At 36.9% G+C, this 23,385-nt stretch overlaps 1 protein-coding gene across 5 annotated transcripts in view; it reads left to right on the top strand.

Moving 5' to 3' along the window:
* ADCY2 (adenylate cyclase 2) overlaps window positions 1-23,385 on the top strand; it is a 200,122-nt gene that overhangs the window by 76,635 nt on the left and 100,102 nt on the right. For all 5 annotated transcript variants that reach the window (XM_061995303.1, XM_061995304.1, XM_061995306.1 and 2 more), the window contains one exon: window positions 16,842-16,991. In XM_061995303.1, coding sequence (XP_061851287.1) covers window positions 16,842-16,991 — 150 coding nt within the window. The remainder of the gene's footprint in view (window positions 1-16,841; window positions 16,992-23,385) is intronic.

Here is a 23,385-nt window from a genome sequence, read left to right as displayed (position 1 = left end):
ACATATATATTCTCCTCTCTTCCTACACATGTAATTTTAGTAGCGAATCAAAGGCTCTGGACTATATTGTGTTTCAGCTGCCATTAGTGAGCATTTTTTGGTTAGGTTTGTGTGTAAATACCTGCCATTTTAGTTCAATGAGTCCAGCTGCAATGAAGCACATCTGAATATCACAGGACCTTTTCAGGAGTCTGAACCCAAGTATAGAAGTCTTCTTTACATGCATTGTGTTTGTTCATCAATTTCATGCACTTTGTCATGAGGTGTGCAACAGACCATCAGGTTTAATTACTCATAACTTAAAACACAGACCACATGATGAATGCAAAGTTGCCTTGGAGAGTCAGACTATCAGGAGGGGCAGGATAGGCTTAGACAAGCAAGTGGTGCATATACCTCCTACATAGATGGAGAATGTTCAATTTTCTTTTACTGCCGTTTACAGCATTTTAGGGTGGAGGAGATAGAAGAGACAGTGCTAAACCTTTGTGTACATTGAAAAATATATTTTTTTTCTTTAAAATCCTAGATATTTTAATAGTTGATAAGCCTCCTTCTCTTACATTCACATAAATAAGCTTTTGGAAAGAGGACAGTAAATATGATTAATATTCTATTGTGGAAGCCAGCTCTGCCTGTGGTTTTGTGTGGTTTTGTTGCACCTGTTCCCTATAGTTTTATAGAGAATCAAATTATAAGACAGTCAATAGAAGGCAATTCTCATCAACTTTTAAAGAGTTTTGTTGAGCTTGATAAAAAAATAAATAAATCCAAAGCTATATACAGTTACATAACTATTTTAAATATTTCTGTTTTCTAAAGATAGAGCAGTGATAATATTTTGTGGAATCATTATGGTTGAAGAAGACCTTTAAGATCATCAAGTCCAACCACTAACATCATACTGCCAATCCCATCACTAAACTAAAGCATATACCTCAGCAGCTCATCTCTGCGTCTTTTGAATATCTTGAGGGATGGTGACTCCACCACCTCCCTGGGCAACCCATTCCAATGACTGATAACTTTCTCAGTGAAAAAGTTCTTCCTAATGTCCAAGATAAACCTCCCCCATTTGAGCCCATTTTCTTGTTTTCTATCATTCCTTGCTGAAGAGAAGAGACTGATTCCCCTCCTTACTACAGCTCTGCTCCAGGTAGTCTTAGAGAGTGGTCACATCTCCTCTCAGCCTTCTCTTTTCTAGGTTAAACGTCCCAGCTCCCTCAGCTGCTGCTCATAGACTTGTTCTCTAAAATGTCATCAGTGCAAAAGCGCTATGGTACATTGTTTTGGGATTCAGAAGAGCTGACTTGTATCTCTGACTTTATCTCTTGAAGTCTTGTTGGTTTATTTGGAGGGGGAAACAACATCTTCTATTGAGCCATATTCTTGTCTACTGAGATCGGATCTGATGAATATTGTTATTATGTATTTTAAGATCTTTCATGTGATACACAAAAAGTCATCGTGCCTTCTTAGAGTTTTCTAAAAATCAATAAAACTTAATGGTTTCCTTATTGTGATTTTTTTTGCTGTCTCCTTCTGCAGTGTGTGGAATTTGATTACATCTCATCTGGACAGGAGATACAGTGTATCATCAGTATAAGCCTGGAAATTATTATAACTCTTAACTTGTCCAGGGTCAGAAAGTGCCCTAGGATCTTAAGTATGCTGATCAAGCAGAAGTAAAGGCTAATGTATAGATTTGAAAGCCAGAAGGAGCTTCAAGGATCATCTAGTGCCATAGTCTTGTATCAATTTTCATTTGTACTCTAGCAGCAGCTCCCTTGGAATCTTGGCCTACTGTCGGCCCACAATAGTTCCTGTGAACCACCATCCATCTTTGTTGGCAAAATTCTAGTTTGAAATACCACAAAATCTGTTTGCAGAGACTGGCTCTGAACATCTCCCTGTAACTTTGCAAGACCACCATAACAAATGAAGAACAGTTCAGTAGCCTTCTTGCCATGCCTGTGAAAACAAGTATCTTCCACACAAACGTACCTTAGGAAGCCTTTTAGTCACTGAGCCAGGGCTGGATTGATAAATGGTGAATGTTGGAAAACTTGTGAAAGGCTGGCTCTTTTCTGCCATGTGAGCTGTGTTTCAGTGGTCTTAAATTTGAGAGGAGATGGAGTTGCTTTACTGACTTAAAGGCAAGGCATAGGCTTCAGATGGTTGAGCTGCTTCATAAGGTGCATACGAAGTCAAGGAGGGAGGAGTGATTGGCAGAAGGAAACATGATGAGTTGGAATAAAGCTGTCTCCTGAGTTGCTTGTTGCCAGATGTGACTGAAATGCAAGTGATCTAATGAAATGTAAATGAACCATGACCAAATTTTAAAAGGTATGTATGTACCTAAAAGCCACTTACATTTTTTTTATTAAATACTCTGATTTCCACTTGAGTTAAGTACAGATTTCCTACTTGCCTTGCAATGAACTGTAAAGTTTTAGGTGCTAATACCTGTAGACTGGGTCATAGGACCAGCAGGTTGCAGTACTGAGTGAGCCTTTCGGTATGAAGGCTAACACAAGAGGCTATTAGGGCTCTGAATAGAGAGTTACGTAGAAGTGAATGATAACCAGGGAAAAAAAGAATAAGAAATAATCTCAGGCAGACAGCTGCAAGTGTTCCTCAGATCAATGCTATGTTCCTTCACAATTATCATAAAGGCTTTTGGCTCCCCCTTACACAGTAAGTGTTGATGGTGATCGCCTTTGACAACCTTGGAAGCAGCAGAAAAAGAAGTGAAATCTGTTTCTGCTCGTCTGTCTTGCAGCTTCTGTATCTGCTTTGACACTGCCTTACCCTTGCTTTAAAATCCAGATTGATTTGTTTGTCTTTACAAAGAGGAAACTTGATTCTATCTGGACTTTGCCATCAGGTGTAAGGCTTGGAGGTGTTTTCTATGATCTAGGTCATGCTGACCTTAATTAAAGACCAAATTACCATGTGTTAGGTAACGTCACACACTATTTTCATTGCCCCCTGCTGCAGTAGCACCTAAAAAAGCTAGCAACTGAGAACAGCATAGGAAAACTAAAAAACATGCAGTTAAGTTGTTTCCAAAATATCTTTATTCAAATGTGATTTAAATTTCCTCAGTTGTGGAAACATTGCCCATGATATGATAGAAGTTCCTGTAACTACTGTAAACAAACTAGATGGGAGACATATCTGGAGTATTTAATTTGTTTATTTATTTTTAATTGCAAGAACAGGCCTGTCTTGTCTAAAATGCAGTACATGAAACTTAGTCATTTGCCACCTACTCTCTCTTGTGTAATTTTTTTTCCCTGCAGTTCCTGTATTACGTGCCTGTAATTTCTTCCTGCCTGGGGACTCATTCTGGCATGGGGTCTGAGCAGACTGCCTGAGACTCACAGGAGAGCAGGGACATCACTGTGCTGTTAGGACAAAGGAAAGGGCACTGACAGGCACCCAATTCTCCAGCTCCCTTACCCTGAGAGGCAGCAGGCACCACTGCACCCTGTTGGACAATGCAGAGCAAGATGGTTGACAGCTCTCTAGTTTCCTAGTTTTATCCTACTTTTCTTGTCCTAGTCAGGAATTTTCTTTGAAAAATACACATCTCTGGAGAAAAGATGTTTGATAGAGGTTGGCATATAATATGATTGGTATTTTGAATATCAAGCTATTAAAACAAGGGAACAATATCAAATGTGGAGATTATAAAAAATATTTATATGCCACAAAGTATTACTTTTTGGAGACATTTAGAATCCAGGATTCATATTGTAGATATGTCTAGCACTGTAAAGCATTTTCTTAAACATGCCTATGACAATCTTGATGTTTTTATAACTACCTTAGTCAGCAGCATGTTTCAATCTGCTTCTTTATGATGATTGATTTGCTTTCCATATTTCTCTCAAATGGCTAAAATAGAAGCTAAAATAATAAATGAAATAATGTCTGTATTTTAAATTTTCTTACATGTTTTTACTGTGAGATAGTCTCTCAGTAATTTTATCAATTTTTTTCACTGACTTTGTTCTGTATATTTAGTTGTGCTAATCTATGTATTCCCTTTGTAATTCAATCCTTAATTATCTGTCTGATATTAGTCTCTAGTTATGGTAGGAGACTAATCTTTTCTTTCATCCATAATAGAAATTTTCAGTGGGTTTCCAACTACACTGCTGTAGTTTGTTTATTTTTAAATGTGTTTTCAACCAAGTGAAATTATAATGTGTTGTCTTGTGAGGATTATTATTTTTATTATTATTTTTGTTTGAATTGACTACTGTGGTTGTTTAATTTATCCATTGAGCATTTTCAATTATAAACATTTTGCTTGTGATGAGTTCTGTATTGAATATTGAATTAATATTGAAAGACTGATGGAAGATCATTTAAATATAAGATTAATACTGCCTGCAATATAAAATAGCAGACAAGCATGCAAAGAATATATTCATAAATGAGTACTTTATATATGATTTGCTTCTTAGAATTTGAGGGTTTCATCACATCAGTGTTAACTATTGTACATTAAAAATATTTAAGATATGACAGGTGTATTATTTTTTTGTAATTTTAGAATTTTGTATTTTAAAATTTTAAATTACTTATTTAAAGTCACTTGTTTTTGCCAAACTAAATAGTGGATGTCAGGAGGTTAGGGCATCGCTTTTTTCTGTTGCATCTAGTGAGAGGACAAGGGGTAATGGAAAGAAGATGGAACACAAAAAGTTCCATTTAAACATAAGGAAAAGCTATTTCACTGTGAGGGTGATGGAGCACAGGCACAGGTGGTGCAAGGAGGTTGTGGAGTCTCCTTCTTTGGAGGTTTTCAAAACCTGCCTGGATGTGTTCCTGTGTGACCTGATCTAGGTGGACCTACTTCGGCAGGGGAGTTGGGCTAGATGTTCTCTAAAAGTCCCTTCTTACCATTCTATGGTTCTGTAAATTATAATATCTGAAAATATTTATAATATATAGTAACATCTTTATTGTTCAGAAACATACTGTGTTACAAACCTGCTTCTGCGATGGGGTTGCACTAGATGATCCCTAAAGGTCCTTCCAACCCCCACCATTCTATGGTTCTATGATACTGCAGTTACATGAAAATTAGGGAAAGGTTTGATGACTATATTAGTCATTTTATGTCACCTGAAAAAAACAATTGTTTCAATGTATTTGTAATTTGGGCTTCCTAGGGAAAAAAGTCTGAAGGAAATCAACTTTCCTAGTAAGCACTGATGTTAGCCAAAACTCCAGCTTGTGGAAGTTCACAATCTCTTTATCACCTGTGCAGTTTAGAAGATGGGCCTATTAATGTAAACTGTTTTGTTTATGTGTGCTGAAGATAATATTTATGCTTATATTTTAGCACAGTAAATAATTTCTTGTTCAAATTGATGCACAAGTATAACTTGTAATTCATAAACACATAAAGGAAAGCAACTACTGAAACCCAAGTTTGTGATCATTGGGAAATTCTAGAAATGATGATACAGAGGCAATCCTTAAGCATTAATCTACATGAAAAGCTCCTGATATATACTTACAGGAACTGAAAATTATATTTTTAGAAACTATTAATCCTTCTATGCACTTGTATTCATTAAAAAAGATACTTGTGTGGAACATGGATGGAACTTGGTGTGTTAATTGGCCTAGGTGTTCCTGCCAATGTATCTACGCTACAGAAAGTGAATAGATTCTGTTCACATTATGTCCTCTTCCTGATTTAGTCAGCTATGTTAATTTGTAGCAAATAGAAATGTGTCTCACAAGTTCACCCTTTCCTGTCATTGTTTGTTTATGAGGCACTGATTATGTTTTCAATACTGAATCCAACTAAATCGAAAATCTTAAAGTCAGTGAACTGAAATTCTTAGGTGAATCATATTCTTTTAATGAAAATTGAGTTAATTAATACAATCACAGAATGGTAGGTGTTGGAAGGGACCTTTAGAGATCATCTAGTCCAACTCTCCTGCTGAAGCACGTCTACCTAGATCAGGTCATACAGGAATGCATCCAGGCAGGTTTTGAAGACCTCCAGAGAAGAAGACTCCACAACCTCCCTGGGCAGCCCTTGCCAGGGCTCCTTCACCCTCACAGTAAATTAGTTTTTTTCTTGTGTTTAAATGGAACTTTTTGTGTTACAGCTTCTTTCCATTAGCCCTTGTCCTGTCACTACATACAATAGGAAAAAGTGATGCCACATCTCTTCCTGACATTCATTGTTTAGATATTTGGAAATATTAATGAGATCCCCCCCCTTATAAGATCCTCTTCTCTAGACTAAACAGCCCCAGTTCCTACAGCCTTTCCTCATAACAGACATGCTCAAGTCCCCTCTTCATCTTGGTGGCCCTGCGCTGAACTCTCTCCAGAAGTTGCCTGTCCCTCTTGAGCTGGGGAGCCCAAAACTGGACACAGTACTCTAGATGAGGCCTCACTAGGGCAGAGTAGAGGGAGAGGAGAACCTCCCTCGACCTGCTGGCCACACTCTTCATTAATATTGAACTGCATTTCTTTTCAGAGTAACATGCAAAATGGTTATATTGGCAGGACAATCCTGAGTCTTAGTGAAAAATGGTACAAGAAGAAGCTGCAACTCTCTGAAAATGGTCATTCAAAGATCATACAACTTTTTTCCTACAGTCAAAATAATTTGTCCTTGTCATGATGACTCATGACTTTCTTCAGAAGCCCTGTGGTGCTCAGCTAAGGGCTCAAGGAAGGCCAGAGCTACTATCCTATGGTTCTGGAGTTTCACTACATAAGGCTGTCAGGTTGCTCAGGCATGATTTCCCCTTCATAACTCCATGCTGACTAATCTCAGTCACCTTCTTGGCCTTCGTAAGGTTGGAAATGGCTTCTAGGAGGATTTGTATCATAACATTCCAAGGATCAAGGCAAAGTTATCTTCCTTGAAAATATGAATGATATTTGCTTTTTGCCAAGTCTTAAGAACCTCCCCTCATTACCATGAGCTTTCAAAGATAATTTAGAGTGGCTTTATAGGATGTCAGCTAGCTCTCTGAGCTCTTGTGGTTGCATGCCATGATGTCCTTGAATTGGACCTTCAACTGGATCTCTACTGAAGTCTGTAACAACCTAATGAAAAATTATCTTTTTTTTTTCCAAAGCAGAATGAGATGAAAAAAAGAATATTGATGTTTTGTTGGAGGAAAAAATATTTTTTCCAGGAAATAATCTCTGAGACTCTTCAGCAGTGAGTGCTTGTGCAGTTAATGTGCCTTAGCATGTTTTCTGCAAACACTTTTCTGTTATTTGGCAGGCTATAGGTATGTTTAGCACAGTGCTAGTATAGAAACACAATTGTAACTGCATTGGAGATACATCTGCCCTTAGTCACAGAGGCAATGTTGGCAGCTTCACAAAATAACAACAACAAAAAAAGACATAAAGCTATTTTCTTTGTCAATCTATTAAGTAGTTCTGACAAAGATTATTTCAAAGTAGGAACAGAACAAGAGTAAAAATTATTTCTTTTCTGTCAAGTGTAATTTTTTTTTCTTCATTGATATTTTATTTTGCTTCTGAGTCTGTTTGCCTTGCTAAAGATGGTTGTCTTATGCACAACTTATGCCTCTGTTAACACTGAATCAGGATTCTAGGACTGATTTAGCCTCTCAGACTTCTTTCAGTGCTGTCTGGCTAGCACTCTCTACTATCCATTACTCTTCTTGTGTCTTCCTTTTGCTGAAGAGTTTTTTTAAAAGGACCACTTTGAAGCACTTCACTGTCTACTTTTGTGTTACTTCCACGGACACTGTCTACACTACCTACACAGGACAAACACAGATATCTTTCTTCTACTACAGAAGATCACAAGAGGAAATGAAGGAAGACAAAGAAATCTGTAGGAAGACAAACAAAAGTCACAATTTTGAATGTATATGCAACAATAAACCACAGAAACCTCAGAGCAACCATCTAAAAAGTCTAAACAAAAAGACTAAATTAGGGAGTACTGACAAAAATTGTTAAGCCTTGACCAAAGGAAGCAAAGTTCCATGCTCATTGTAATCTTCATCAGGCACTTTAAGCCATTACTCATTTTTTGCCTCTTCTGGCACTTTAAGCAGTAACTGTTGATGTGTATTCTACCTGTTCTATTTTGTGACCCTGACATGAGACTCCCCTCATGCTGGCTTGGGGACAGCATTTAAAGAGCTCTCCTGTGAGCTGATGATCCAATTTTGCTCATGACTTTTCTTTAAGAAGTCCTGACGGCAGGGGCCAAACCTATCTTTGTGGTCATACCAGACTCACTGGTGTTGCCTATCTAACTGGCCGTTCAATAGACTGGAGTTTACCTTGTAAATCCTCCCTGGTCATTTGAAGTCTTCTGTAACAGTGTCCATACTGATTTGCCATAAAGATATGGGAATACATAATGCACTGAATTAGCCACCGTACTAGCCTCCTATGGCACCAGTACCCAAACACCATGTTCTTAAACTTTTTGCATGGAACCATTTGTTTGCAGGCTGTCTCAGAAAGCTGCTTGGAAGGAGTTCTGTGCAGAGTGATAAACTTGTTCTGGAATGAATTTGTGAGTGATGTTAGAGCTTAGGTTAGCCATTTCTATTCTTCAGCATCCCACAGCTTGTCGAAATGTCTAACAAGCAACAGGAAGGGGAGGAGTCAGTTTATGTGTGCATTTAGAGCCATTGGATAGTTGCTGTTTCCTAGCTGAGATTTTATTGTTTTCTCAAAGAGGAGAGTAAATTGAAAACTTTTTTTTTGCAGAAAGTGTTGAATAATGAGATAGCAGAGTTTTCTGATCAGACTGGGACATTCAAAGTAGAGATAATGAGTGCCCATTGTAGAGAGCTGATGAGCACTTGCATGGATATGTTTAATTGTTGAATAAAATAGACAAGGATCTATTCTTTAGGCCCACTGGGGAGCATGACTAGTGTCCGTGGTAAAGAACTTCATTAGTCAAATGTACTTTCTGCCTTTTTCACATTGCTGCTTAGGTGCACCTATGATGTAATTTTTCTATTAGCTTGGAACATGCTATGTTCAAAACAGGCACCTTCTGGAAATGTGGAGAGGAGATGAGAAACATTAGAGAAGACAAATTGTTTATTTTTTGTTGCTATATGTACATTAGAATTCATAAAAAGAGATTGTATGCTCATGTGACTATTTCTACTTTTATCCATAGAACTCCAATACTATTTTAGTCAAATTTGAGAATGAAAACAGAAATTAATATAACAGTATGACTGCAGTCGTCTAGAAATTGGAATATTCTTTCCTTCATTTTACTGGTAACTTCTTTTTGTCTGTCAGTTTTGGCAAAGCATCATGATATGTTTCAATAATAGACTTACAGCTTATCTTTTCTAAAATACCTGGAAATGTAGTATACAAACTGTAAACCAATTTGTAAGAACTGTGTTAAATGCAAAATCTGCTAATAAGGCAGAGCTGTAGGTAATAATAGACAAGGTTATCATGAAGTTGGCATTACTGGCAGTTTAGTGGAGTCATATTTGTCTTCATATTCACACTATTAAACCCATTTGATTTTAAAAATACATTCTTTGGAAGGAAAGACTGTTATGTTCATTGTCAGAATTTAATTTTTCTTACATGCGTTCAGAGTCTAAAACCTGCTTCTTGTATGGTGCACTGAATTTGTAGGTTCATCCCTAAAGCAAAAAATCTAGAGAGTGTTTTGAACCCAAGAAAGTGTAAATTAAGATATGAGCAATAAAGATATTTCAAAATCTGTCAGAAAATGCTAATATGGATTTTTTTTAACTACTAATACTACATAAAAATAAATCATTATTAAGTTAAAATAACATTTATCTTAGATTCACAGTACTCCAGCTGTAAAAAAGGTTATGGAGCTACCTCAGTTCACCTTGTGTATTGTGCCCATTGTAGTTGCAGTTTTTACTGCTAGAAAAAGTCATTCTGCCAATTAGTGGTGATCTGGCGTGCTATACTAGCCATTTTTGAATGTATTTGCTCCACTGAAGATAATGAGCCAAAGGGAAAACACTTTATGTAAAAAGCTTAAGTTAATTATCAATACTGATAGAGAAAAATGCTACCTAAGAAGAGCATTAGTATATGTCATAGTTCCATTTTTAGAGATTATAAAAATTACTATTTAAAAATGTCTAATTACTGTTGTCTATCAGGGGCTTTTAGAGATCATCTAGTCCAAACTCCCTGCAGAAGCAGGTCCACCTAGATCAGATCACACAGGAACACATCCAGGTGGGTTTTGAAGACCTCCAAGGAAGGGGCCTCCACACCGTCCCTGGGCAGCCTGTGCCAGGGCTCCGTCATCCTCACAGTAAAATAGTTTTTTTGTCTGTTTAAATGGAACTTTTTGTGTTCCAGTTTCTTTCCATTACCCCTTGTCCTCTCACTAGATAGAACAGAAAAAAGTGATACCCCAGCCTCCTGACACCCACCATTTAGATATTTGTAAATGTTAATGAGACCCTCCACAATCTCCTCTTATCTAGACTAAACAGCCTCAGTGTATGTCCTGGTGTTGACTAGGATATAGTTACTTTTTTTTCCTATTAGCTGGTACAGGGCAATATTTTGGATTTGTGCTGAGAACAGTGTTGATAATACATGAATGTTTTTGTTATTGGTGAGCAGTGCTTGCACAGCGTCAAGGCCTTTTCTGCTCTTCACTCTGCCGTGACAGCAATTGGCAGGGAGTGGGGGGTGGCACAAGATGCTGGGAGAGAGGATAAGCAGGACAGCTGACCTGAACTAGCCAAAGGACTATTCCATAGAATTCCATACCATACCATTATGCGCTGTATATAAACTGAGGGGATCTGAGGAGGAGAGGTTGGTCATTGCTTGGGCATCAGTCAGTGAGTTGTGAGCAGTTGCATTTTACAGCATTTGGTTGCGGATTATTTTTAGTTTTGTTTTTCCCTTTCTTTCATTTATGTCTTGTTATATTTCTTTTCATTATTATATTTTTAAGTTGATGGATTAAATTTATGTATTAAATTTATTAAATTTGTAATGATAACAAAAATAATTAAAAAATATATATTTAGTTATTAAACTGTTCTGAACTCACAAGTTTTTCTTCTTTTTCCTGATTCTCATCCACATCCTGCTGGCAGAGGGAGTGAGCAAGTGGCTATGTGGTGATTAGTTACTGGCTGGGGTTAAACTGTGACAATGTAACAGTAAACTATCCATTGATTTTAATTTTGTCATGTACTGATAACTATGAGTATGTAGTTTATGAAATATGCAGTGCAGTTACTCACAATATAAACTGTGGTAATTAGAAAAGAAAACTGAAATCATCACTATGGTTTTGAGGGTAAGCTCATTTCCAGTTAGAGAAGCCAGAAGTTAGTACATTGATAAAGAGTGCATATGTAATTATCAGTTCATTTATCTTTTTGTCCTGCCTTCTTATGGTATCTTTTGGATCTATTGAATAAGTTCTGTAAACCTTGCCAAAAGGAAAATGTTTCGAGATGTATAATGTGTGAAGAAATTTCATCAAGGCTAGTAGATAATATAGAAGAGATAGCCTGGTAATCCGTCTGCCAAGGAAGACTAAGGAGAAATCTACTGTTAGACATTTAACTTGGCAGCATATTGCTGGTTCCTGTATGTAAATATATTATATTACAGATTTTAGTCTTTTTTTTTTTTTTTTTTTTTTTTTTAAGAGTGAACCAGATGGATTTCTTGGAAAAGACTGAAGGTATCTCAAAAGTCAGACATGGGACTATTTCTGTAATAGGTCAAAGATTGATATATTACCCCATAGGATTTTTCAGAGGAAACTTTAAATTTTATGGTGTTCAGCATCTTCTGTTTGTCGTTGGTTTTTTTGGTTTTTTGTTTGGTTTTTTTTACATAGCATGCTGGTACTCCTTCCTATATCAGATCCAGGACCTAATAATAAATCTGTCTTTTTGGGATAACATTTTTAAGATGGATGAAAATATGAGTTGTTTACAGATTCTGCTTCCAAAATTCAAGCCACACCGTAAGCTAGTTAGTTTTACCTAAATGTATTTCTGAATAGGCTTGAATTTTTTTTTCTGTTTATTTGTTTCAGTTAATTGTTTATTCAAAAGTGTTTGAATGATTTTAGTGTAAAGAAATAAAGTGATCCCAGAAACACATGTAAACATGAAAGGACCTTTCTGCAGGCAGGAAGAGGAATGCAGTGACTGGCTGATTCTTTCTGTATCTGAGTTACATTTTGGAAAAAAGTTATCTTAGGTTCAAATATGAAGAGTCATAAATTAGAGGTAATGGTACGTTTATTACACAGAAGTGATCTAAAGGGACCATAACTCTGATTCCTGTTTCTAGTGTCTGTTTCCTGGTTTTGATTCAAGAGCTTCCAGTTTATGATCTATTTTCATACACAGTGACATATAGATAGGTTCCATGTATGCATAGATGTGAATAAAATAAATCCAGTCATGCCACAGCACATCCTGGAGCTATGAGAAACATGAATCTATAATAATGATAAAAAGAAAATCACATGAAGTAATATAGACATTACAGAAAAAGAATATCCTGCTGCTGTACACAATGCTCTGATGTCAAAAGTTACACATACAAATTAGAAGACAGCATCACAACTTCCTAGCTTGTAGAATTACACCAATTCCCCTTCCACAAAGGGTCTTTTTACCAAGTTTATTTTAACACTGAAAATATGGAGCAATTTGTTGACCTCTGGAACAATGAATAATAGTTTTAGGCCTGCTGTAACAATCTTTGACCTGTTGGAAGTAATGTATAAACAAGGAAATAAATGGATAAAAGGATACAAATCCATAGGAATGCAGACTTCATTAATTTTTTACTCCCTAAGCTGTTTGTTTTTGAAACAGTGAGCACCATGTGGGCAAACTGTCTTCTGTTTTCAATTCTTTCATCCTTCTTGTGAGCTGTAGATATTGCTGACACTGAAATATATTACAATTTGGAACTTATGTCTTTGGACCTCTGTAGGTCTGGAAATGTGAAAGGAAAAAAGTCAACATCATATGACCAGCCAGAACTCTGTGGGCAGGAATGTTGCATGGAGTAGCTTGAACACATGTCCTTCTGAACATATGTACTTAAAATAGTGGTATTTGGCAAAGTACATGTTGGCCATGTGCATGACTAATTTTCATGGTGGCTAATAATTTCTTTTTTAAAGTTTCTACCCAGTGAAGTTTCTTTCTAGCTGAATTTTATCTGAATCTAGAATGGTATAGGTTCCAAAAAAGTGTAGACTTGTTCCCTAGCTTTACTAGTAACACCACAAACCATCAAATGAAAGATCAAATGGGAGAAGAGCTAAAGAATTTGCACCTGTGCAGTGACACAATAATTCTTTTTTCTCTCGTTAATTTCCATGCAGATTATAGCCTTTCTTGCCCACCTCTTAGCTTCTGCTTTCTCAAGTTTCTTATCCAGAAGAAAAGTGGAATCTAACTATTTGAAAATGTATTTTTTGTATTGGGTGTTTTTGGTAAAAATCTATTCATGCAAGAATTGCAGGAAGGATCTCTACAATATCTAAGAAGAAAGAAATGTGACAAATAATTAATAAACTGGAGGCTTTCCACATAGAGAAGCTCCTTAGAGAGCTCTGATTTTTATATTCAGTATTTGAATAGGAGTCTCTAAGATATTTGACAAGTGATTTATGCTTCAGTTCAGAATCAGCAGCCTCCATTATAATTCATTTATTTTTGTACAGCATAGTACTTCCTTGTGTATACTTTTGTAGTCTTTCATCACATGAACATCTGTGTAATACACTAAAGTTTTTGAGGAACTTAATGAACTTGAGTACTCTCTTGAGAAATTAGTCATAGCTACTTAATTTTGTCTTCAATTGCTTTTAAATACAGTCTGTTTTGATAGATAAGCAGTAGAAATCAGATTCATTTTTATTCACTGATACTGAAAAATACATATGCTTCAATGTGAAAATACAGTTTAGAAAATGCCCCATTGCCTGGAAGTGCATACAGTATTCTGTAGGTTAAAGAGATAGAAGAGAGATCAGGCATGGTAATGTTCCTTAAGTTTTCACAGGTACAAGCTGGTACTTGGAGCACTTACAGATACTTTCTGGTGGTATCTTGGTGTTCTTTGCGTTAATTTTTGACTCAGATTTAGATTGTCTTCTGTAGATACTGAATTTATTGATTAAGCAGAAACTTTGCCACAGTGTACACTTAATGGATGTATCTAATGAGATGCAGATGGCCCAGGAGGTAAATGGACTTGCCTCTCCGCTGACTGTTCAGAGAGATTAGTTCTGCTGTGTGACTCAGAGTTTCCATATGATGAATTGAGTGGGAACTTACCAGAGCTTATGTATATTGTGGCTTGGTTTTTTTTCATACAATGTCTGTTTGTAAAGGAGATGAGACAGGTTTCTGCAACATTGTCTTTGAGGTAATTTTCATCTTTTTCTGCTCTTGAGTTACCATCATTAGTTACACCCTTTTCCACAGATCAGGCTTGTTCTCCTTCAGGGAAACCCTAACCAATCGTGTGTAGTCGGGTGCCCTGAATTCATTTCCTGACAGAGGTTCTTGGCTACAGTTTTATCTGCAGTTCATCAAAGCTCTCATAGCAAGATGCATTGTTTCTTACCAGAAGATCCATCACATCTTCTTTTATTATCTAAAATTTGTCTTGGGGGAGGGAAGCAGAGGTGGGGACGAGAAAAAAAATAGTAAAAGAGTTGCAGAGTCCTAGCCTAGAAAAGTGACAAGATATAAGATTGATCTGATTTCATCCTAAGTGTTTCAGTATAAGTAGGATTCATAGCATGGGGTTGTCTTAGAGCAGTTGCCTGAACAAGAAGATTTTTTTTACCATTCCATACTGGTTAGAGCACTTGCTTAGGAATTGGAAAGCTCAGTTAATTTTTCTGGACTGAGGAAAACTTTGAATATGTTCCTTCTGGAAGAATGCCTGTGAAACTTTAAAGCATACCTGGAGTGGAACTTGTCTCCAAATGTTGAAACTGGACCACAGTTCAGAAGAAAATGCAAGGCTTAGGAGAAGAGAGATACTCAGCAAGAATTTTATATGTTGTTCATCTTGTTCAGTAATGTTAATAGCATTTTCCATTGAACAGTCTATTGACAATATGTATTTCACTCAAACTGGGCTACATACAGGTGAAAAATCTGTTCCTCTGAGTAAGAAACACAGGATTCCAGATGAGGCCTCACCAGGGCAGAGGGGGAGCAGAAGCTCCCTTGACCTGCTGGCCACACTCTTCTTGATGCATCTCAGGATGCCATTGGCCTTCTTGGCCACCAGGGCACATTGCTGGCTCATGTTTACTTTATTATCAACCAGGACTCCCAGGTCTCTCTGCAGAGCTGCTCCAGCAGGTCAATCCCTAGCCTGTATTGGTGCATGGGGTTGCTCCTCCCGAGGTGCAAGGTTCTGCACTTGTTGAACCTCAAGAGGCTCCTCTTTGCCCAACTCTGAAGATGTTGAGGTCTCACTGAATGGCAGCACAGCCTTCTGGTGAATCAGCCATTTTGATGTCATCGGGGAGACATTTTATCCCCTCATCCAGGTCATTGATGAAGATGTTGAACAAGACTGGCCCCAGAACCGATCCCTGTGGAACTCCACTGGCCACAGGCCTCCAACTCGATTCCGTGTATTGATCACCACTCTCTGGGTTCTGTCGTTCAGACAGTGAGTGATCACTGAAGAAATCTATCATAAACCTTGTAATTAGATTAATGGAAGAGAATTAATGATATTTTAGCCTCCTTTCTCCCTCCTTCCCTTGCAGACCAAAAGTATTATGACATCATGTGGTACTTGTAATCCAGACTATATGATACACTAGGGCCCTACAGATAAAAGACTAGCTCTGGCTCTATTGCAGCTGTATCTCAACTTCTGTACCCATTTAATATTATCTTTTTCTTTAATTTAATTACTAATTGGTTGCATTACCGTGTTTCTTCTGCTCTGAGTGAATTAGGATGGGTAAATGTGTCTCTTTTTGCAGTAGTTAAAAGTCCTAGCATTGCCATATAGTATTCTGTCCTATTTGAAGTTCAAGCATAGGAAAACCCTACCTCTCTCCACTTTTTACTTTCTGAAATGTTCCAGGCAATCACTAAATAAATATAGATCCTTTAAGCAGACTTACTTCTCACGTACATGTGGTGTTGTGAGCACTGAGCATCTGATGCTGCTTGGCCCTAAATTAAGTTTATAAGCATATTCATGGAAAATGCAGTCTTTTGGTAGTAGTGAAAAGTATATTCTAGTAGAGAGATTTCAGATATCCTAATTAAACATAGCTTAATGTCACCAGTTTCTTATTTATAGCTGACTGACAGTGGTGGGTCAGACTGAGGGAAAACGCAAGCAAAATTTTCCACTTCTTAATCAGATGGCATTGCAAATGAAAATGTCTTGCAAAAACGTGTCAATAACAACACCAGGAGCCATAGCTATTGTTTAACATAGTAGGTCATGATCCCACATAATTAATACTCAGCACTGGATATAGAATATGAGCTTAATTTCTTTTTCAGAAAATGTGTACCTTATTGAGTAGACAAGCATATTCTTCACTTTAATTCAATTTTCAGTCTTATTTAATCCTAAATTAAAATGGTATTGTTGCTTGGGACTTTGCCACTGATTTTGAAAGCTTTTTGAAAGGTAAACCTTTGCTAGAAATCAGACAAAAGCAAAATACATAACTTCATCAATCTTTTATTGCAGGTTAGGATTATTTTCTGTTAGTTTGTATATGTAAAGTCCCTTACACTTTTTTTTTAATCCTCTAGATATTGGCAAATGTAATCATTTTTATCTGCGGAAACTTGGCAGGAGCATACCACAAACACCTCATGGAACTTGCGCTGCAGCAAACATATCAGGACACGTGCAACTGCATCAAGTCCCGTATCAAGTTAGAATTTGAGAAGAGGCAACAGGTAAATTCACACCCATGTCTGAATCTGTTTTGCTGTTTTCACACTATCCCCCCATTCTTCACTCTATAATACAGTTTACTAATGCAAGAACATTTAATGAATTACTTAAAGTTGCTTAATGAAATATGTAGTCTCTTCAACAAGATTGGGCACGATTTCCGTCTGAATATAAGAAGGTATTATAATTATTTCTGTTGTCAAATACATGTTTTCCTTAATTTGTTTTAAGAAAATATTTTATTATAAAGTTGAAAATGCTGAGTGGATTCTGTTTTGTTGTCCTCTTTGAATGAGCTGTGACATGTACATCTGCACTTTGGAAATCTTCAGTTCTTCATGCTCAAGACCAATATTGCAAAATCACTGTGAGAAGATACTACTGCACTGTTTTAAAAAAATATTTGAAACTACAATACTGATGTGATACAGTTTGAGGGGTCAGATACGTTAAGGGGAGCTAGGGGAATTACATAATGACACTGTCATTTATTGTAGCAGATGAATAAAAGGCTTCTCTGATTGCTTTATGTAGTTCTCTTCTCTTTGTAAGTTCTTTGCAGTGCCTATCATCCTGACAGATAGGTGCTCCATTTAAGAACATTTGAAATACAAATAATTTAATTGAGTAGTAAAAAAGTTAGGTGTATTTTGCTTTGAAAGTCACCAGACTCAAACTTCTGTGAACTGTAAAGGGTCAAACAATAGAGCCTTCACTGACACATTTCTGTTGTCACAAGAAGTGCAGATGTATGTCCCAAGTGACCTAAACTGTCATGTGTGTCTCAGAAATACTTGTAGCCATTTTAAATGGAGGGTTTTTTTGGGTTTGGGTTTGTTTTTTTTTTTTTTTTTTCAGAAAAATCAAATGGAGAGTCCATACCAGGACTTTAACAGGTTATGTTTGTTCAGAGAGCTAGCCTTATTCTTCTGGGCACTTAGGTTGCATGCTGACTGAAGTTGCTGCAAAACATTTAAAGTAGTCTTAAGGAGGACATTTTACAGTAAAGGCAGGCTTTGATCATTAGATGCAAAATCTTCATAAAATACTATTGCAGAAGGGATTGTATAAGAGCTTATGGCATTTCTAAGTTTCCATCTCTGCCTCCATGAGCTGTTTGCAGGCTTTGTAAATCATTAGTTTCATCACTTATATAGCCATATATTAAATGGAAGTGAAGTATTCTATGAATGTTAATGGTCTTTTTGATCTCCAATGAACCATTAGCTTATCAGATCTTCTTATATAGATTTCCTTAGTCTTTATCCTCTCAACCCTATGATATGTCCTTTATTTCATATCACAGTTTTTCCAACCAAAAAGACAAGGAGGTGTACCTCTTTATTATGACATTTATAGATGCTAGATATTTAAATAAGGTAAATGAGAATTAATTTGATGAGTTGATGAGTTTTTTTCCATTAGAATTAACATACTTTGCAAACTTTAGTTGTATGTACTTTAGTCTGTCTTTCAATACTGCTTGTTTACCCAAGAAGATACAAAAGATCATTCACATGGTTATTTTTGAGGAAGCAAGTCAATTGTATTACGGACTAGTTTTAGAAGATTGAGATACATTGAGACAGTAGGAACAGGTGCATTTTGAAAAATGACCAGTTTGATCAAAGCCTTTGTTAGTTTGTGAAATGTTGTAACGTGACCCTTGATTCTACATCTCTTTAGTAACAAAATTTTAATTTGAGGGAGAAGTAACACAAGCTACTTTTATGCAAAAGCAGAGTGTAGGATGTGCTTATAAAAGCTTAGGGCTCAAAATTTATCCAGATCATAGACATCATGTCTTTTATAATTGTTTTTAAAAGATGTGCAATTTATGTTTCAAATTATTCCATGAATTTCCTCTTATTTTGTTTGAGATTAGGCTCATACAAATGTTGTCAACTATTGGTTTTCAGTTGTGGGGTTTTTTTTGTGTCTTTGAATAGCTTTTTTGAGAATACTATTTTGATTGTATCAACAGATAAGTATATTGAATTACCACTTAACAGTTACGCAAAAAAACTCAAGAATCTTAACACCAAATTAATTGTTTTTATGGGAGACCAGTGTACATTACTATGTGGTGAGATAGGGATGTGCATATATGCAAAGGTACAAGTTAGACATATTGAACCCACAGCACTGTCTATTTCTGTTAGGGCACAGCTAAGGCTCCCAAAGGAATGGAAAGCCATGGGTGACGACACCTCCACAGCCAGGGCCCTGTCACTCTGCACAGCTGGACAAACCCAGTTCCTGGCAGCCAGGGTGAAGCAAGAGTCCAGAACACCAGCCAAGCTTGTTGTGATGATATATATTTGTGATTATATATATTTGTGATATATATTTAAAATAGCCTCTCATAACGTTATTTAACTCACTGATACAGCCCATCTGACAGTTTGGAGAGGTAATGACTCACTAACACTGAGTGCAAGATCTTAACTCTGACAAGCAGTTAGCGTAATTGCTCTTCTCTCTCTTCTGGTGTTTGCATCATGAGACAGAGGAATATACACTGGGAAAAAGTTACAACATCACAGGGAGGAGTTTGTAAGGTATTGGTATTCAGTGGGTTCTCTAAAATGCTGTCTTTGAAAAGGAGGCAGTATAATGACAGTTTTAGAAAAAACACTGAGGTGGCAGCTGAAAATGAATGAGGTTTCAAATTGAATGAGATTTTATTTTTTTTCACTGAAGCATGGTGAAGCCACACCATTCATTACAGTAACTGAAATATTTAAAAATTGATTTTAAATTAATATAAACCAGAAAAATCTCATACATTTCTGCAAATTAGTGTTCTGAATAAAGAACAGAAAGATTTGAAATCTATTGTTTGGTACTAATATATAAAATGTGGATACCTATAAGTTCAATTAATTTATTTCAAAATGTAAGCTACTAATATTTTCATGAACGTGGAATAGTTTTTTGTAAGGGCTTCCTCATTTTCTTTTTCTTTTTTTCCCCACATGGCTTCAAGGCTAATAAACAGCAAAATCATAAGTCCATTTTGGTTTTTGAAATTTTATAATCCATTTTCTGTTCCAGCTGTATTTGTATACCCACCTACGGGTGGAGTGCCAATCCTTTCTATTAATCTACATGTTATTACTAAAATTAAAGTTTATTCTGAGAAAGAACTTAAGTGCAAAGTTCTGCATAGTAGACCATGTGGAAGATAGGTAGAGTATACAAATAGAAATTGGAGAGTCTACTGAAGGGCTACAGGGGTAATTAGGTAACTGGAGATCACGTCAGATGATGAAAGTCAGGGAACTCAGGATGTTTAGCCTGCAAAAGAAAATGCTTGGGTTTGAAAACTAACATCCATCTACTGCATGAAGGAAACTTATGGAGAAGATTTTTCAGGTGTGAAAGGATGTGAAGCAATAGTTATGAGCTGTGACAAGGCAATTCCTGTCAGGAAGGAGGTAAACAATTCTTCCCCAAGAGTGAGATTAAGCCCTGTGGGAAAGGCTGCCTGGAGTGGTGGTGGAATCTGTGTACAGAGAGATTTTCAGGACTCAACTGGACAAATTGTAGCCCTGCAACACAGTACTGCCATTACCATGTGCTTTGTACTGAGTTTACAAGACCTCAGGGTTAACGCTGTCTGAATTTTCTGCCCTTCCTGGAGCTTTGTTTTTACCTGATTTAGTTCAACAGCAATTTTTCTAATAACAAGGTGACTATAGCTAATTAATTTTACTTTTCTGAATCTTCTGGATTAAGAAACATTTAGTGTAGACTGTTGACAAAAAGTAGGTCACTTGTTAAGGATCCAAAAAGTGAATTTAAGAACCTGCTAAACAAGATACTAAACAAGAAAAAATGAATTCTAGTATCTTCTTTTAGGGGAAGTCCTACATGAATTTAATACATTCTATATTTGGCAGTAAGAAGTCTTTCATTGCAGTTTTACGAAAGAAGTATTTATAATTTGTGGCAAAGATGATGATATTATAAGTGGCAGACACCTAAAAAGCAGTAAAGTGGGTGGATTTCTTTTTTATTGCATTGTATGTACCATAAAAATATAATATTTTCAGATGTTTGGTTTATTTTTTCTTGCACATCCATATTGGATTATAATTCTTGGACCCTCTTCTTTAGTGCTGCAAACATTTCAACCAATTCATCAAGGAGTTATCAGTTTGCACTGCAGTTACCTTTTTTCCTCTTGTGATTCATTTTCATGCTGCTTATTGGTTCCGTTGATGCTTTTATAGTGCTAAACACATCACTGTGCTGAAAAAAAGTCTGAGACAATAGACTAGCCAATAAATATAATAGCAACTGGAAAAACAATTTCCTGCTCCCAATGACTTATGAGCCTCAAAAAGTGGCTGTGGAACACTGCACAGCACCTATTGTCAGAGCAAATACTCCAGGCTTTTACTATCCCAGTCGGTTACTGAGCTTTACAAGTCTATAGGTCACATTTGCCTTATTAGCAGCATCATGCAAGAGTTTTGCTTTCCATCATACTTAATTAATGTAAATAGGTGATTTTAGCCTGATCTAATTTCTGTTTGGTATTTTAAATACCTTCTGTAGTGCTGCTCACAAGTAGTTCTGTATTTTTCTGGCATTGTTAATAATTCTGTCACTTCTAAATATCTCCTTGGTGTCACTTCTAACATTTTTTGTTCAAGTGATTGTCCATATGAACATTCACACCATCAGTGCATGTACGTTAAACAACTTAAGATGGGAGCATCTTAACCATATGTGCCACCATATTTGTCCTCCTTGGTCTATTGGACAGAGGTTATGGAGAGAGGTGTACTCACTATCTTAAGGTCTTCTCAGCAATCTGCCTAAATTGAGATGTTTCTGAAAGTTCCTATCCTTGTCAGTGGCCTAGCTAGATAAAACTTCTAACTTCACATTGTAAATCAATTCCCTTTCTCTTTTTGTTATATTGCCTTTCTTTCCTCTTCCCTTCAAATCCTTACCTTCATTTAGCATTTCTCTGAATCTACAGGAAACACTCTTAGGGAAAAAAAAGATAACTCTGGAAAATATACTATTTCCAGGTTCTTTCAACCAAAAGTACATATCAATTGGTAGATGGCACAAGTTTATAAACCCACTCTACTGCCTTCTTGGAGCTCAAGATCATTGTGTGGAAGGCCAGCCTGCTAACAAGAGCTGTTATGATAGAAGATGTAATGAGTAACAGTACAGTGTCCTTGCTCCTTCCCTTAGGAGCTGCTTTTATTCTGAGGCTATCACTCTTGGTCCCTATCTTAGCTACATTACAATTGCAGTGCAGTCATGCCTGTGCCATTTAACTTCTTCATCTGGACTCTGACCCACAGATATGACTTTATGGCTTGCTCTCAGACCTCGCTGTCAGAAGATACTTGAGTGGAGATCACTGAACTGTGGCTTACTCAAGTTACTGTCTGTAAGAGGTTATCCTCACTGTTGTGATGAAGCAAGTGATGCTCATATAAGAATGTAGAGAAGTAAGGGAGGTTCATGCAAGGATGCACACAGACAACACAGCACAACCAACAGAGCTGACTCAAAGCCACCTTTTCTTTGACTTCTACTTCCTTATATATCCTACTTCCACCCATGTGATCACACAGGGCTCAATTGATTAACACACAGCACTTGTTCCTAATAATTGGAAGCAGCCTGCCAGCTGCATCAACTTGTCCCTGCCATCTTTATTCAAACTAAGGAAATATCTGGCTGGTCCAAATCATATTCTTTCTCAATTAGAACTTGTAACCAAACTTACTCTGACTTGTTGACATGATTTCATACTTCTTTGTTGGTGAGATCTCAGGTCTTGCTTTGTGGCCCCCAACTCTTGAGGAGTCCCATGACTCTTAGGTCCTGACTTGCCTTCTCTTGCAGAACAATCGGCATGGAAGAGGATTAGGGGATAGTAGCCCATGTCCCCAACGACATGTGACACTCTCAGCCATGTCGTGGATCTTTGGCTCCTGGCAGGCAGCACCTCTCATGACTCTTCATCTCATTGTCAGGTATCTTGGTGCCTCTTAACAGTGAATCACCCACAACAAGCACCCATTGCTTCTTTTTTTGGTGCCCACTGCCTGTTTCTGGTGGAGCAGCTGGTGGTGAATTGTTCGGAGGTGATATGGGTGTGCTGATACTGTTAGGTCTAAAAGGTGTATGTCCAACCTTAGATGCTTGGGCATTAATTTACCTGAAGCAAGGTTATGTATAACAGCTCTCAAAGTATATGGACATTGAGGTGAGTAGCTTTTTGTTAGAAGCATTACATTTATTTATTCTTTGAGATTAACAAATAACTTCAAGGAAAGATATGTCTCAGACATACTACCCAAAGCACTCAACATAAAAATATGTTTCTCCATAAATTGTATTTTCAAATATGCCAGG

The sequence above is a fragment of the Colius striatus genome, chromosome 4, assembly GCF_028858725.1.
Source record: "Colius striatus isolate bColStr4 chromosome 4, bColStr4.1.hap1, whole genome shotgun sequence".
Taxonomy (NCBI): Eukaryota; Metazoa; Chordata; class Aves; order Coliiformes; family Coliidae; genus Colius; species Colius striatus.
The sequence above is the reverse complement of the archived record's forward strand: the minus strand, read 5'-3'. Positions and strand labels throughout refer to the sequence as shown.